The 16497-nt window shown below is 43.2% G+C and overlaps 1 protein-coding gene across 2 annotated transcripts; it reads left to right on the top strand.

The window, feature by feature from the left end:
- Nucleotides 1-931: 931 nt before the first annotated feature.
- LOC127599316 (neuronal acetylcholine receptor subunit alpha-7-like) lies at nt 932-14460 on the top strand. Of its 2 annotated transcripts, none has more exons than XM_052063204.1 (10): nt 932-1058; nt 3626-3765; nt 4099-4143; nt 5187-5296; nt 10347-10426; nt 11214-11381; nt 11650-11844; nt 12465-12551; nt 12795-12904; nt 14003-14460. In XM_052063204.1, exons 1-10 carry the CDS (start codon nt 1004-1006, stop codon nt 14414-14416), a joined length of 1404 nt encoding a protein of 467 aa, XP_051919164.1. In that variant the 5' UTR covers nt 932-1003; the 3' UTR covers nt 14417-14460. The 2 variants fall into 2 exon arrangements, with proteins under 2 accessions (XP_051919164.1, XP_051919163.1); XM_052063203.1 differs by having other exon boundaries at nt 938-1036.
- Nucleotides 14461-16497: the final 2037 nt, after the last annotated feature.

Here is a 16497-nt window from a genome sequence, read left to right as displayed (position 1 = left end):
TGAACGACTAGACAATTGCCAGAAGGCTAGGAAGCAACGAGTAAATTTAATTTAGGGTTTTCTTTCGCGAAGGAACAATGGCGCGGCGTGGAATTCTCCGGCAGTGAGATGACTGCCGGAGTCTCTAAATAAACGGGGGTAATCAGCCCGAAATTACGGGCAGGTGTGCTGATGGCGGAGGAGAAAACCCGCCATCTGCTGGCGGACACGGGACGTGACACGGTCATTTGGTTGAGAGGATTGGCTTTTGTGTTTTAGCATCTGAGAAAAACTGGAAGAGCAGTTCCTGTCAGAGCTGTGGCGAACATCCAGACAGTAATATGGAGTTAAGAACACTAATAGTACTTATGAGAATGCATTTCTTAAATGCATTCTGAGGGACTCTGTCGCGCCTCCCAGATTCCACACTCCCCTTAGTCTTGTTTTTCTATATTGATATATTTTGGGTTTTTAACCAACCTTGATATTATTCTTTGATTGTGTCACTGCTTAGAGAGGCATCCTTTTTGACACAGGAAAAAAATGGAAATCGACCAGTGTAAAGAAGAAAAGCAATGGGCTGTGGATGTTCCACTGTTCTTTGTGTAAAATACAAATCATTGTAAAGACTGCAAATCTTCTTTCACAGTAAAGGGGATGTCCACATCTGTTTTTCATCTGTGTTTTCACTTCAAGGTCAAATGAACTCCAGCTGCATCTGGGTGTTACTCATCAGATTACAAGATTCAACCAACATTCCTCAACTACAAGTGTATTGCACAACATGTTGCAAAAATACTTTTAATACTGTGTATTTTTTCACAGACCTACAAAACAACCCCCAAAACAATATATTGTGTGAAGGGTATTCATTTCTACATTCAGTAACCTTTTCATTACATTTTCAAGCATGCCATGTTAATGTTTGCAATCTGGTAGGAGGAGTCATTCTACAAACGCACGTTTCCACAAATGTTATTAAAAAAAAGCCACCCCACTAGGATCCACATTCTTCTGGACCATCATGGACACACATCATGTTTTGCTTGTTCTGCTGGTGAGTGCATGCACTGTCCAAGGTAAGCAGCCATGAGGATTGTTCAATCAAAATGTAAAAAAAAAGTAATTCACTCAGATGGATTTTTCAAAGAAGGGGGATCACTTTTTCTTACAGTCACTGTGGTGCATGACTCCTGCACTGTCCTTGTTTGTATTTGCTGTGGTCACTCATGTTGTATCATGTCGAGCTTAAACAAATGATAGATAGATAGACAGAGAGATAAATAGATCTCTATCTATCTAGCTATCTATCTAGCTATCTAGCTATCTATCTATCTATACAGAGAGAGAGATATTAAGTGCCCTCAGTCCCTCTCCAACCAGTATACTGGGAAGAATACAATGGTTTTTGAGATATCATAAAATGATCCATGTTTACTTAATTATTTTTTTTTAAATTACAACGTATTGTTTTTCCCTCCCTCCATTTATGCCATCAATAGGCCAGTTAAACTACAAGTACAGAATTAGTTTGGATGTCCACTTTTTGTGCCATAATTGGCTTGGTGAGTGGTTTAGTGAGATTTTTTTCCCCCAAATGAAATTTATGTAACTTGGCTCAGTAAATTTTGTTAAATACTGGTCCAGGTTGCACAGTACTTGTGCGCACTGAACTAGTATTTGTTTACACAATTTTCATTGTTCCAAGAATTCATGCATAACTGCAGCGATCAATACAGCCGGGATCTCTGAACTCAAACAATCCAAACGTTGTATCACATTCATTTTCTGGTCGATTTAAGAAGAAAATAAAACAAAACATAGTGCTAAGCTTTGATTGGCATACCAGAGAACGGCATTACGCTTGTTAATGTGAGTGTAATTTACAGTGGTGTACAATGGCAATACAACGCAATGTAGGATGTTCCTTTCAAAATGGTTCTACACCACACAAACAACAACCCCAACATTTTGAATTAAATCTCTCTGACTGCATTTGTGAATCTAACTGTTTCTTCTAATAGAGCTTTGTGAATCTCATGATGCCAATGTACTTTCCTGATAAAGTGTGTTGTATAAACATAACTCTTAGCTGACTAAAGTTATTGATGCTTAGAATGGGCCTGGTTTCATGAAAACACATGCACTGACACATCTTTGCACTTTGACACGTATTGATGTCCTCAACAGGTTTATTTATTCGTTCTTGTTTACCCAGCAAAGTCCATATTCAAGACTGAATAAATAATGAATGAAAAAGCCTTTTTTAGCCATACTCTCTGTTCCAACAGAACGTTTCTTTATCAAACAAAATGGGGATCCTACTACCAGGATGGCCAGGCTGCAATGATGCAGAGTGGGCAATATTTAACAAAATATGGAGGTATATATTGATAGTTAGAATAATGTAATTTGATGAGTCGCTGCAGGGAGACACACTCAGTGAAGTAGTTCCTCCTCAAAACCTAGCCCAGTTGGTCAATGTAGAATCCTCCATTGCAGCGCCTCCAACGCTTCAGATGTTGTCCCAATCAGTCAGTGCAGAATCCGTTTAGCAACGTCCAATCTGCTCATCGTCACCTATTCCCCTGTCCAACCCTGCAAAAACTTGCGTGGCAGGTTAATGGAACACTCTGTAACCAGGTGTGAGTGTGAGAGCGGACGGTTGTTTGCGAAGTACCCCGCCTACTGCCCGAAGACAGCTGGAATAGGCCCCAGTACGGCCTTGTGAGGGTAAGGGGATTAGAAAATGGATGGATGGAAATAACAAAAGGATAAACAAGGCATACGTAATCATAAAGACTTAATGAATAGGAGTCCAAAGGACTGCACACAGGTAATGAACCAAAAACAGGACTGGACTCTCAAATGGGAACTGACAGGATCACCAAAAGAAGCAATGATGTAACAAAGACTGAAAGGAAGAAGTGAACTAACTGACGAGACAACAAGGAATGTCCAGACTAAACACAAAGGAGCGAGCTGATTGGTTAACACAAAGGACCAGGATGACGAGAACAACCTGGAAACAAAGAAGACAAAGCATACGGGAAGACAAGGCAAATCATGAAACAAAAACAAATGTAATCTAAACAAAACAATCATTACAGATGATAGGAAATGTCAAGTCAACAGTATTTATAGAGCACTTTCAAACAGCCATCGCTGCATACAAAGTGCTGTACATGGAGCGATTTAACATACACAATAAACAGTAAGACGAATCGGTAATAAAGGCGGTGGAAAGCACCAAGCAGTAAAATCAAGAACAAATCTAAGTCATGCTGAGTCGAACGCCAAAGAATACAAGTGAGTTTTGAGGAGGGCTTTAAAGATGGGCAGCGAGTAGGCTTGCCGAATGTTCAGTGGGAGGTCATTCCAGAGAGAGGGACCAGCAACAGAAAAGGCTCGATCCCCTCTGAGCCTCAGTTTAGCTCTTGGTGCTTCTAACAAAGACTGGTCCACAGACCTTTCAGAAATGTCTGAATTGTTTCACACCAATCATGGTTGCTTGTGAAATAACGTCATATATATAGCGTCTTTAAAAATACATATTTACAAAGTGCTTTGTCCAACTGAAATGGGTGGAAATAGCAAATAGTGATAATCGACACTAAAACTGTCTAATTATATACTGTATATATAGTTTCTATTCAAGGGCCAAGTGAAAGCAGACTGTTTGAAGATCTGTTGCATAGATACAATAAACTGGAGAGACCAGTCTACAATGAATCTCAGATTCTTAACGTTGAAGTCGGCATCATCCTGAAGCAGATCATGGATGTGGTGTGTACCTTGTTGTTATTATTATTACGATTATTATTGTTGTTACTATTGAAAAGCTACAAGACTAGCCATCAAATAAAATACCTACCAATTTGCTAGTTGAGTTTGAAAACAAACAAACACGCACGCACGCACACACACACACACACACACACACACATAAATATATATATATATATATATATATATATATATATATATATTGTACATACAGGTATGTATGTAATACAATTGGATTTTGAAGAGATATCAAATGCCAGCCCAGCATGATTAACTATCAATCTTAAACTCATAGGTGCCACAAACGATCTTTTTTTCTTCTTCTTCTCACAGGATGAGAAGAGCCAGGTGTTGACAACCAACATTTGGCTGCAAATGGTAAGATTTCCAAGTCTGAACACAATAACACAATAACACAATAAAAGCATTAGTTTGTTGATAGAATGCCTTTTTGGGCAATAAAAGCTCACAAATGTCCTATGAAAATTTTACAATGTCAAATATATGTTTTGTTTGATTTCAAATCAGAAATGTAAACATTTGAAAAGGTTTATTCACGAGTATGTTTCAAGTGACCCAGGTCCGCTTTAAATGATGCACCCTGCATGTGGAATACAGTATACCACTTTTTTGTAAACCCTGGACCTTTTCTGAAGACTAGTTTACTGTTTCCCCCTCATTCCACCCACAAGATGCAGCAGTGAAACCGTACTTTTTACATCAAGACTGACAAAATCATCAATATTGTATTAGATTGTTTGTGCAATTTAAAAGACGGTTTGAGATTAACTGAAAGACTCATCCTGCCCATCAATTGGTGAAAATATATCTCTTCATTAACCTGAGTTCAACACTGTCTGCCTCTATTGTCGTGTATGTGCTTATGTGTGTTGGTACTCCGTGGAGTTTCAGACTTTTATGTGGCATCATGCTTTGGCTTGCTGAATTGCTAAATTGGGGGTTATTCCAGAAAGGTGGTTCAACTTTGAGTTGACTTCCTCTGACATTGAGAACTCTAAATATTCAGTCCGAGAATGACTGATCTTAATTAGTCTAACCAACTCTTAGTATGTTCACTTTGAGCTGAACACGTGCACATAATGCACAAGTGAATGTAGACATTCAAATGCACTTGTTTACGCACTGGCTTCACATTTCCAGCTAAGTCATGTTTGTCTCAGGTGGGAGGGGACTGACACAAAGTCAGCCAACAGTTTGTAGCGATATGTTTTGAAAAGCAATGACTCTGAACCGCTCGTACCGATTTTCTGGACTGGATAATTCAAAATTCACCACATTTGTGGGTTAACTTAGTTCTTACAAAACCCGCTTTCTCGAATGGCATCCCATGTGCATGTGAATTGTGAAAAAATGCTATATAATTGTAATAATTGTTATAATTGTAATTCTTTGCTCCACAGTCCTGGCATGACTATAAATTAAAATGGGATGCAGCTCAATATGAGGGCTTGGACAGTCTACGAATTCCTGGTGATCTCCTTTGGAAGCCTGATATTCTACTTTATAACAGGTACAACTGGATGCGCCTGTGTATGCAGCATGACAGATTTGGGTGTAAAGGAGCACTTTAACAATTTTATATTATGTGTAGTCGTAGTGGTGGTGCTACTGTTATTGTTGCTTACAAATGTCCTTGACTTACGGTGCGTATTATACGTACTGTCAATAGCGTACAGTATTTGTGTCCTTAAATGGTTTGTCACTGTATGAAATATGAGCATTAACAACATGACAATAAGTTTATTTGAGTCAACAAGAAGCTGTAGCATCCATTGACGAAAATGCAAATCCATGTCAATTCCAAGCGGCGACTCTCGGTTCCAAATACGCATCGGCGCTCTGTGCCTACGCTCCTCTCTCCCCATCCTCAACTTCAGCAGCCATCCATCCAGCCGCACCAATGCCGACTGTCCAACAGCGCCGACATATCCACTGAACAAAACGGGGTGTGAAAAATGCTGCCCATTACAGGCGCAAAAACACAAGCGTCCCAGGTCTGTCCAGCACCGACAGTCAATGGTGCCGACATTCCTCCCAATCAAAATCTGTGCTGGTACAGGCGTGCTGACGAGAAGGCGCAACCACAAAGCACAGATACTTCTCCTTTGACGAATGTCGTGGCCAAAAAACGCTGAAAACAGTCCATATCAGGTCCACACGATGAAACAACAAACAACATGTGACAAAACAAAAGACAAAAAGAACAAAAAAGCTAGGCTCTTGAAAAAAAATAAACCTCAAATAAATAAATAGTAATCAACAAAAAATGTGGTTTTAAGGTAAATAAAGTATTTGCTGTACATTCTTGGACAAAACAATTAGGGAACCTCCTTTCACATTTAGAAATACTGTAGTTACGCAAACAGAGAAAAGCAGAAAAGGACACACTGCTCACAGTAGTATCTGTCAGGAAATTCAGAGTTCTCTGGACAGAATTTGACTCGTCAAATGTGCACTCATAATTGACAAAAAATGTTAGTTTCGTAATACAAAAATGCACAAGACCGACAAAGTACAACAAATGATGCTCGTTACAATAAAAGAGAAAAAATGAAACAAACCAAAAACACTTGCAAAAGGCAAGGAAAGGACAAGAATGACTCATGGTCTCACCACCCGTGGGAGGGGTCAAAGGGGTCGGGTGCGATGCGAGCTGGGCGGCAGCCAAAGGCGGGGACCCTGGCGGTCCGATCCTCGGCTGCAGAAGCTAGCTCTTGGGACATGGAATGTCACCTCTCTGGCAGGGAAGGAGCCCGAACTGGTGTGTGAGGCAGAGAAGTTCCGACTGGATATAGTCGGACTTGCCTCCACACACAGCCTAGGTTCTGGTACCAGTCCTCTTGATAGGGGTTGGACTCTCTTTCACTCTGGAGTTGCTCACGGTGAGAGGCGCAGAGCAGGTGTGGGCATACTTATTGCCCCCCGGCTCAGTTCCTGTACATTGGGGTTCACACCGGTGGACGAGAGGGTTGCATCCCTCCGCCTGCGGGTGGGGGGACGGGTCCTGACTGTTGTTTGTGCATATGCACCAAACAGCAGCTCAGCATACCCACCCTTTTTGGAGTCCTTGGAGGGTGTGCTGGAGAGTACTCCTGCTGGGGACTCCCTTGTTCTACTGGGGGACTTCAATGCTCACGTGGGCAATGACAGTGAGACCTGGAGGGGCGTGATTGGGAGGAACGGCCCCCCCGATCAGAACTCGAGTGGTGTTTTGTTATTGGACTTCTGTGCTCGTCACGGACTGTCCATAACGAACACCTTGTTCAAACATAAGGGTGTCCACATGTGCACTTGGCACCAGGACACCCTAGGCCGTAGTTCGATGATCGACCTTGTGGTCGTGTCATCGGATTTGCGGCCGCATGTTCTGGACACTCGGGTGAAGAGAGGGGCGGAGCTGTCAACTGATCACCACCTGGTGGTGAGTAGGCTCCGATGGTGGGGGAAGATGCCGGTCCGTCCTGGCAGACCCAAACGTATTGTGAGGGTTTGTTGGGAGTGTCTGGCGGAATCCCCTGTCAGAAGGAGTTTCAACTCCCACCTCCGACAGAGCTTTTCCCATGTTCCGGGGGAGACGGGGGACATTGAGTCTGAGTGGACCATGTTCCCTGCCTCTATTGTTGAGGCGGCCAATCTGAGTTGTGGCCGTAAGGTGGTTGGTGCCTGTCGTGGCGGCAACCCTCGTACTCGCTGGTGGACACCAGCAGTAAGGGATGCCGTCAAGCTGAAGAAGGAGTCTTATCGAGCCTTTATGGCCTGTGGGACCCCAGAGGCAGCTGACGGGTACCGACTGGCCAAGCGGAACGCAGCTTCGGTGGTCGCCGAGGCAAAAACCCGAGCATGGGAAGAGTTCGGTGAGGCCATGGAAGCCGACTTCCGGACGGCTTCGAGGAAATTCTGGTCCACCATCCGACGTCTCAGGAGGGGGAAGCAGTGCACCACTAACACTGTGTACAGTAGGGATGGGGCGCTGCTGACTTCGACTCGGGACGTTGTGAACCGGTGGGCAGAGTACTTCGAAGACCTCCTCAACTCCACCAACACGCCTTCCTTGGAGGAAGCAGAGCCTGAGGACTCTGAGGTGGGCTCTCCTATCTCTGTGGTTGAAGTCACCGATGTGGTTAAAAAGCTCCTCGGTGGCAAGGCCCCAGGGGTGGATGAGATCCGCCCAGAGTTCCTCAAGGTTCTGGATGTTGTGGGGCTGTCCTGGTTGACACGCCTCTGCAACATCGCGTGGTCAACGGGGAGAGTGCCTCTGGATTGGCAGACTGGGGTGGTAGTCCCTCTTTTTAAAAAGGGGGACCGGAGGGTGTGTTCCAACTACAGAGGGATCACACTCCTCAGCCTCCCTGGTAAGGTCTATTCAGGGGTGCTGGAGAGGAGGGTCCGTCAGGAAGTCGAGCCTCAGATTGAGGAGGAGCAGTGTGGTTTTCGTCCCGGCCGTGGAACAGTGGACCAGCTCTACACCCTTAGCAGGGTTCTCGAGGGTATGTGGGAATTCGCCCAACCAGTCTACATGTGTTTTGTGGACTTGGAGAAGGCGTTTGACCGTGTCCCTCGGGGAGTTCTGTGGGGGGTGCTTCGTGGGTATGGAGTCCCGAACCCCCTGATACGGGCTGTTCGGTCACTATACCACCGATGTCAGAGTTTGGTTCGCATTGCCGGCAGTAAGTCGGAATCGTTTCCAGTGAGGGTAGGACTCCGCCAAGGCTGCCCTTTGTCACCGATTCTGTTCATAACCTTCATGGACAGAATCTCTAGGCGCAGCCGAAGCGTTGAGGGGGTCCGTTTTGGTGGCCTCAGTATTGCATCCCTGCTTTTTGCAGATGATGTGGTGCTGTTGGCTCCTTCAAACAGGGCTCTCCAACTCTCACTGGAGCGTTTCGCAGCCGAGTGTGAAGCGGTTGGGATGAAAATCAGCACCTCCAAATCTGAAACCATGGTCCTCAGTCAGAAAAGGGTGGAGTGCCCCCTCCGGGTCGGGGGGGAGATCTTGCCCCAAGTGGAGGAGTTTAAGTATCTTGGGGTCTTGTTCACGAGTGAGGGCAGGAGGGAGCGAGAGATCGACAGGCGGATCGGTGCAGCGTCTGCTGTGATGCGGACGTTGTATCGGTCTGTCGTGGTGAAGAAGGAGCTGAGCCAAAGGGCGAAGCTCTCAATTTACCGGTCGATCTACGTTCCAACCCTCATCTATGGTCACGAGCTATGGGTCGTGACCGAAAGAACGAGATCCCGGATACAAGCGGCCGAAATGAGTTTTCTCCGCAGGGTCTCCGGGCTCTCCCTTAGAGATAAGGTGAGAAGCTCGGTCATCCGGGAGGGGCTCAGAGTCGAGCCGCTTCTCCTCCACATCGAGAGGAGCCAGATGAGGTGGCTTGGGCATCTGATTCGGATGCCTCCTGAGCGTCTCCCTGGTGAGGTGTTCCGGGCATGTCCCACCGGGAGGAGACCCCGAGGAAGACCCAGGACACGCTGGAGAGACTATGTCACCCAGCTGGCCTGGGAACGTCTCGGGATCCCCCGGGGAGAGCTGGAAGAAGTAGCTAGGGAGAGGGATGTCTGGGCTTCCCTGCTAAAGCTGTTGTCCCCGCGACCCGGTCCCGGATAAGCGGTAGAAGATGGATGGATGGATGGATGGAGGACAAGAATGAATCAAAATGTCTTGTTCTGAAAATACAAGAAACCCCAAAATGCATACAGTATAAACTGAGATTATGATTAACAAACAAAAAAACTACTTTCATGCAAAATAATGCAAAAAATATGGCGAGGCATAAACATATACGGTAATATAAAATTCGAACACTTGGAGACAGAGTCGTGAGCAAGGCGAAAAATCCAACACTGGGCGGTCGGCATGGCAGTCTTGACTGAAATCCACTGTAGCCGGAACTGAAAACAAAGCAGAATCATGCCAGTATGCAAGACATTTAAGATGTCCTATACAGCATGTACACAGCCATAATGGCACCACTCGTGTAAAAGTCATTTACTTTCAAATGGCACTCAGTATACCGTACTGCACCTGTCATTAGTGACAACATTTGAAGCCAAGTTGCACAAAGTACACACATGTATATAAAATACTTTCAAGGATTTGCAACCACGCTATTTTATTTATTTTTGTATTTATTTTAACTGCATTCAGAACAGAACTAAAAAGAAAGGCCAAAACAACCAACATACCAGAAAAATTGAATTAGCTAATTATGCCAGCTGAAAAAAATATACACTATTTTGACATCATTTTTCTAAAGTAGGACCCCAAAGCACACATGCAAGACTGAGCGATCAAACAAGACTTATATTAAGTCAAGGGAAAAGCTTGTGTTCTGTTCCTACCCTCCACTGTAAAGCAGCAGATTTTAAAAAATGCTGCCAAGGTGCTCTTGCAATTCCATTTAATAGCAGGGCGTTGACATTTTACAAAATCATCATTCAAATATTCAGTACGGTGCATGCTCACTCACTGGTGCTTTTGCATGATCAAAGTATTTTTACAGGTCCAGTCAAAAATGGCTTTGAAAGGTGTGTCAAAATAGAATCTATGTCATCCACAGTGCCGACCAAAACTTTGATCCCACCTTCAATTCCAAAATTGTGGTTAGCTCCTCTGGCAAATGCTTGCGTATCCCTCCAGGTAAGGAAAATTGTAGTTCACCCTCGCGCTTGCACAAAAGCATTATTGAACACATTCATTTAACTTATTGAGCCTTCAGTAACTCAAGTGTCCGATTATGTTTGTCAATTTTGAAGTACATGTGCATTAGTGTGACAGAAGCTGTTGTCCTTGATTACTCCCTTCACTGTGAAACGCTTCACCCCCTCTTCACCCTTCAAGAAAAAACATCTGTTCGGTCGTCTTGCCTCATCATTTGAATTAATTCCAGCACAAATGGCTCTCTCAAAGTGTTTCTTCTGCATTGATTGCCGGCATTGATTGCCTTGAAGAAATTGCCTCTCAACCATCACTTTTTCAATGCTATGCATTTAAACAGATTGTCATTGAGTCACGTTGCACTTTTTTGGGGGGGGTTGTTTCTTTTGAGAAATCTTTGATTTTGTATGTAATTTCGAAGTAGTTCACTTGCCCATTTATCTTATTTCATCCATTCAGTGCCCAATCGACCTCATGATTAACAATGCAATGGAAAGACCGTGTGTTCAGCTACATTGTCACGTTTTTTTTGTATATGGATTTGAGTTTGGATGGCACTTGCCTCCTGAATGATTACTGTCTTCATTGACCATATTATTATTTCTTCTCAATACATGAACTCCTGATGTTGATTTCCTGCTGCTTTTTTTTTGGGGGGGGGGGGTCTCATTACTTTATGCGTGTCATTGCTTTCTTTAGAGTAGATGAATATGATGTCACCCTACTATGTGTCTTCTTAATTCCTTATTTGAATTTATTTCCCTGTCAGGGATATTTAAGAGCACCTGCCGAATTGATACCCGCTGGTTCCCCTTTGACATCCAGAAATGTGACCTCAAGTTTGGCTCCTGGACTTATGGGGGCTTCTCTTTAGACTTATCACTGATCGAGGCAGACATCAGTGAATATGTTCCTAATGGAGAGTGGGACCTTGTTGGTAAGAATAATTTGACATTGTGCATCACAACCATGGATTCTCATACAAGGCGCTTTTTGTGGCATCCTCGGGATGGAATGCCCATCTCTGTTGTTATCATGTCGTTATCGAGGTATCTGTCATGAGTATCAAGATATAAAATTTTGTCCATGTCGCCCAGAACTAGAGGGATGGATGGATACTGTAAAACAATCATTTTTTTGCATGAACTGTTTCCAGATTTTCCATGAGTAGTGTACACTCAATTATGTTTCATTTTGCCTCACAGTGGTTTCAGGAAAGAAGAATGACCACATTTATGAGTGCTGTACGGAACCCTATCCTGATGTCACGTACACCATAGTGATGCGCAGACGGACTCTCTTCTATGTACTCAATCTGCTCATCCCTTGTATCCTGATCTCCATTTTGGCCCTTTTCGTCTTCCTGCTGCCTGCTGACTCAGGGGAGAAGATAACGCTGGGTAGAGTTATTGACTTTAATTTTGTTAAAATTCTATGTAACCAACAATTGTGATTCCTCTGGAATTTAAATTTGTATTGATAGCCTAATAACATCCTAATAAAAACGGGGTCTATTTATCATCAGAGTTAAAACTTACCTCCAAATTAAGTAATTGCTTGTAATGCAAGGTTCATGCTAGCTAGAGTTTCACTTAACAAGTTTGACTAGTTGTGAAATAAGCAAGTGGTGATGCTGACAAAGTAATATTCGTCTCCCGCAACCACATTTGTCACAATAACGCACACGCACATGCACACGCACGCATCACTGGTGTCAGGCCGAAACCTCCTATGGCAAAATTTATTTTTAAAAACTATATACTATTAGTTAGTCCACACAAGTGTGCTATTTTTTCAAATTACTGACAAATCTCAAGTGTTAAAAAGCGTGTGCTCTGTGTAACGATGCAATGTTTACCATTCAACAAACATGGGATTTTTGGGGAAACTACTATTTCTTTAAATGACAGTAACAGTTACTTCATCAAAACAATATGTGTTGTTCTGCATGTTTGTATGTAAGAAACAAAGGCTTTGCAGGTTTGGTTTTGAAACACTAACTGAGATTTGGTATTTTCAGGAATCACAGTCCTACTCTCCCTTATCGTCTTCATGCTGCTACTTGCAGAAATTATGCCGGCCACTTCAGACTCTGCCCCTCTAATAGGTAAGCGGGGAATTTCAGAATCTGTCTGGAAGGGTTTCAATTAAATTAAGCAGCCCCCCAAAATGCTGGCCAGGTATTTGCTTCACTCTTTCATATCTGCACTTGAGCTACAATTTGTTTGAGCCCTGAATCAGAGGAGACAGGCTCCAGTTTACCCCACACTGATCAGGAGAAGTGGTATACTGTATCCGATAGATGAATTAATTGACCAATAATCTTTTCCACTATTCTTTCACTTTCTAGTTCAGTACTTTGTCATCACCATGGGCATTGTTGCGCTCTCTGTGATTCTCACGGTTGTGGTCCTACAAGTTCACCATCGTGACCCTAATGCAGTAAGGATGCCAAAGTGGGTGAGTGTCCATTTCGTTGTATGAGAGAAAATCATCCTCACCATGAATGTTTGTTCAGCTTAACCTTTATGTTGTACTGGTTTATTTCTTGTTGAATCAAAATCTAATCCCTTAACTTGTACTGTATTGGCAGACACATGCAGGTAGTTCCTGTAAACTTTTGGCAAGCCAACACACTACATCTGTTGGGAACTCTGTAACTGCCCTCGCCAGGGTGAAATGCAACATACAGTATAGAGATGAGAGAGAAGATATGCTGTGGGACTCTGTAATGGTGTGATGTGAGAACAAGTGGCATGAAATGTTCATCGACATACAATCAATTCTCATTATTGATACGCAACATGGTGGCAGTGGTTTGCAAATATGTTTGAACATATACGAACACACCTAATTCATTTAGCACAATTTAAAAAAGCACAAGGAGGGAATGAAGCCAGAAGGGCTTGTCCAAGATGTGACTCCCATTCACAAAAGTATATCAAATGAAAAGTTTCTGGATGGACAGTGCAATTGAAAAGACAAAATAAAACGAATATTAACAAAATCAGGCATTACAACACGCACATAAATGTAGACTTGACATTTACATTCATTATAATGAAAATAAAGGGGAAGAAATATGATAAATTTACTCAGAATATAGGCGCCTCAGTGATTGACTGGTTATCACGTCTGCCTCACAGTGCAGAGGTGCAGGGTTTGATTCTGGCTCTGGGCTTCCTGTGTGGAGTTTGCATGTTCTCCCCGTACCTGCGTGGGTTTTCTCCAGGTACTCCGGTTTCCTTCCACATTCCAAAAACATGTGTGGCAGGTTAATCAAACACCTATAATTGTCCCTCGGTTTGAGAGTGAGCGCGGGTGGTTGTTCGTCTATGTGTGCCTTGTGACTGGCTGGCAACCGGTTCAGGGTGTCCCCTACCTACTCCCCGAAGACAGCTGGGATAGACTCTAGCAAGCCCCGCAACTCTTGTGAGGATAGGTTACTGAAAGAGCTGCTTCGTCATTTGGTAACATCCCTCATGGGATAACTCAGCAATGCATTTCATATGAACAATATTAATGAGTCATATCTCTTTTTGTTGCTTGATTCCAAAGATCCGTGTGGGCCTCCTTGAATGGTGTGCCTGGTTTCTGCGCATGAAGCGTCCAGGTGAGGACAAAACACAGAGCAATCCGACCAGCATGGATGTCAAAGCCAAAATGGAGAGTGGTCACTCGGCCTCACCAGAGCCTGGTGAGGGAGAGCTTCTTCTCACCAAATATCCAAGCCCCACAGTCAGCAGCAGCGAATCACAGCTCGCCAACATCCTTGATGAAGTGCGCTATATTGCTAAACATTTCCGTGACCAGCAACAGGTGGAGGCCATGCGCGGTGATTGGAAATTTGCTGCTGCTGTGATTGATCGTCTTTGTTTCGTGATTTTCTTGATATTCATTGTCCTCTGCACCTTTGGGTTTCATATGTCAAAACCAAACTTTAATGAGGATGTTTTCAATGTGGTCTCTTGAGAATGTGGTACAAAAATAAATACCACAGTGAAGGCATAAATTCACATCATTTATTCATCTTTTTTCAAGCACGTGGTCATCTAGAAACAGTCAGTCTGGTGGATCACTATATATTGTATGTTAGTTATCCATATACTGCCAGGGTATAGCTAGCATTTGAATGTACAGTGTCTTGCAAAAGGAGTCAGTCCCTTGACTTTTTACCATTATTGTGACATTACAATAATTAATTCATTAATTCAAAAAGGTCTTTATCGGAACTTTATTTGATGGATCTGCACAAATGAACATGCGCTGGTTATTTTATCTTAATGCTTGCTATAATCACATCAATAAGCAGAAGAATGTATATCCTCAGTTGGATTATTTAATCACGCCTAGAAGCTCGACGATACGAGGCCCCTTGATATGTTGATTATTTTTAGCTATCATACATTTGCTTATCATGAATGTTATTATTAATGTTATATTGATATTGAGTGATTGATTGATTAATTATGCATGCAAAGAAGAATGCTTATGCCTGCAATCATTAATTGACTATGCCTGCAATGAACAACGCTTCTGCTTTTAATAAAGAAATATTCTTTATTATGTACTCACATCTATAACCATTATACATCTATCCATTATATACTCACATTTATATTCAAGAATGCTTGGTGCACTGTGTGGAAGTTTAGGGACGCAACCACCTTTCCGAGGATGTGGTTGGGAAGATATAAGTGTTAAGACTAAACAGTGAGCAAGGTTGGACAGTGAATGGAACCATCAACACCAGCTGCAACGTGATGTTTTTGTAATAATTGCACACATGTACGTAATTTACCGCACAGTTGTAGGTTCAAAATGATACCTGTTCTTAGTTGGTTTTTGGCTGCACCCTTGCAGGAGAGCAGCAGAACTTAACAAATGAATGCCAAAGTCGACATAATTTAAAGCCCAAATTGTCAACTCTTGGAGTGGTTTATAGCTAAGTGTGAAGCAGTTGGGATGCTAACCAGCAGCTGCAATTCTAAAACCATGATACTCAATCGGAAAAGGGTGAAGTGCTCATCGATAAGATCCTGCCCTACGTGGAGAAGTATAAGTATCTTGCAGGCAAGTTGGCGCAGTGTATGCACTGATTCGGACTTTGCATTGGTCTTTTGTGGTGAAGGAAAGAGCGCAACTGAAAGTGGAAACTCTACCTGAGGCCGACATTCCCATAACGTAGATGACGCACCGTGTGCCGGGCCCCATTATCTATTTGTAAGTGGTAGGTGGGCTTTCGCTTGTACAGCGCTTTTCTACCTTAGGTATTCAATGTTGTGGGATTTTGGCCTATTTTGTACTTTCTGTAAGTCTTGCAAAGTTTTCTTTTGGGAAATCAGAGTGTCAGTGGGAAGGTGTGGCTGAATCCCATCGGCTCAAAGGCGCATTACGCTTTGGCTCGTAGTCTGCCTCGGATGTCAGTACATTCCTTCCTCCTGGACTGCGATATTGTGATGGGTTCCTCATGTTTCTAATGTGGGTCTGAGGATGTCTCTACACTCACAATCTGATCGATTGGACAGTTGCCTGAAAATTCCAAGCTGTGTATCTCATTTGTCTCACTGGAGCATTTTATCATATGGATGGTGCTGGTCAGGGTGACAGAGCATTGCATGTTCTAGGCCAGCTATCGAATAAAAGATGGGAATGAGGACAATTTCTGGAACGAGCCCAGTGTGACCGCCAATCACCACCGAACAAAATACAGAGCAGTGAACTTAAGGAGTGCATCTGCAACCACCATTTTTTATTTTTTGGTTTGTTTCTCAAGTGAATTGCGCAGGTACGTCTTCTCATATTTCCTTGAAAAAACATAAGAGGTGGCAGAGGACTTTAGTAGAAACAAATGTTACTCAGTGTCATCCACAGTGCAGCAGAAAGAGTTGGTATGACCTTTGATGACAAACATTTCTTTCTACCTCACCTTCTTTTCTTTCTACCGGTACTTATTCTCTGCCCTCTTCATACAAAAAGCACTGTGCTCTGTCACTAAATTCCTTCTGGATTGATTGCCTTTGTCGGAAGGAAATTGCGTCTCAACTCTCTTT

This window comes from Hippocampus zosterae, chromosome 4 (genome assembly GCF_025434085.1).
Source record: "Hippocampus zosterae strain Florida chromosome 4, ASM2543408v3, whole genome shotgun sequence".
Lineage (NCBI taxonomy): Eukaryota > Metazoa > Chordata > Actinopteri > Syngnathiformes > Syngnathidae > Hippocampus > Hippocampus zosterae.
Note: the sequence above shows the minus strand (reverse complement) of the source record. Positions and strands in the feature narration are given on the sequence as shown.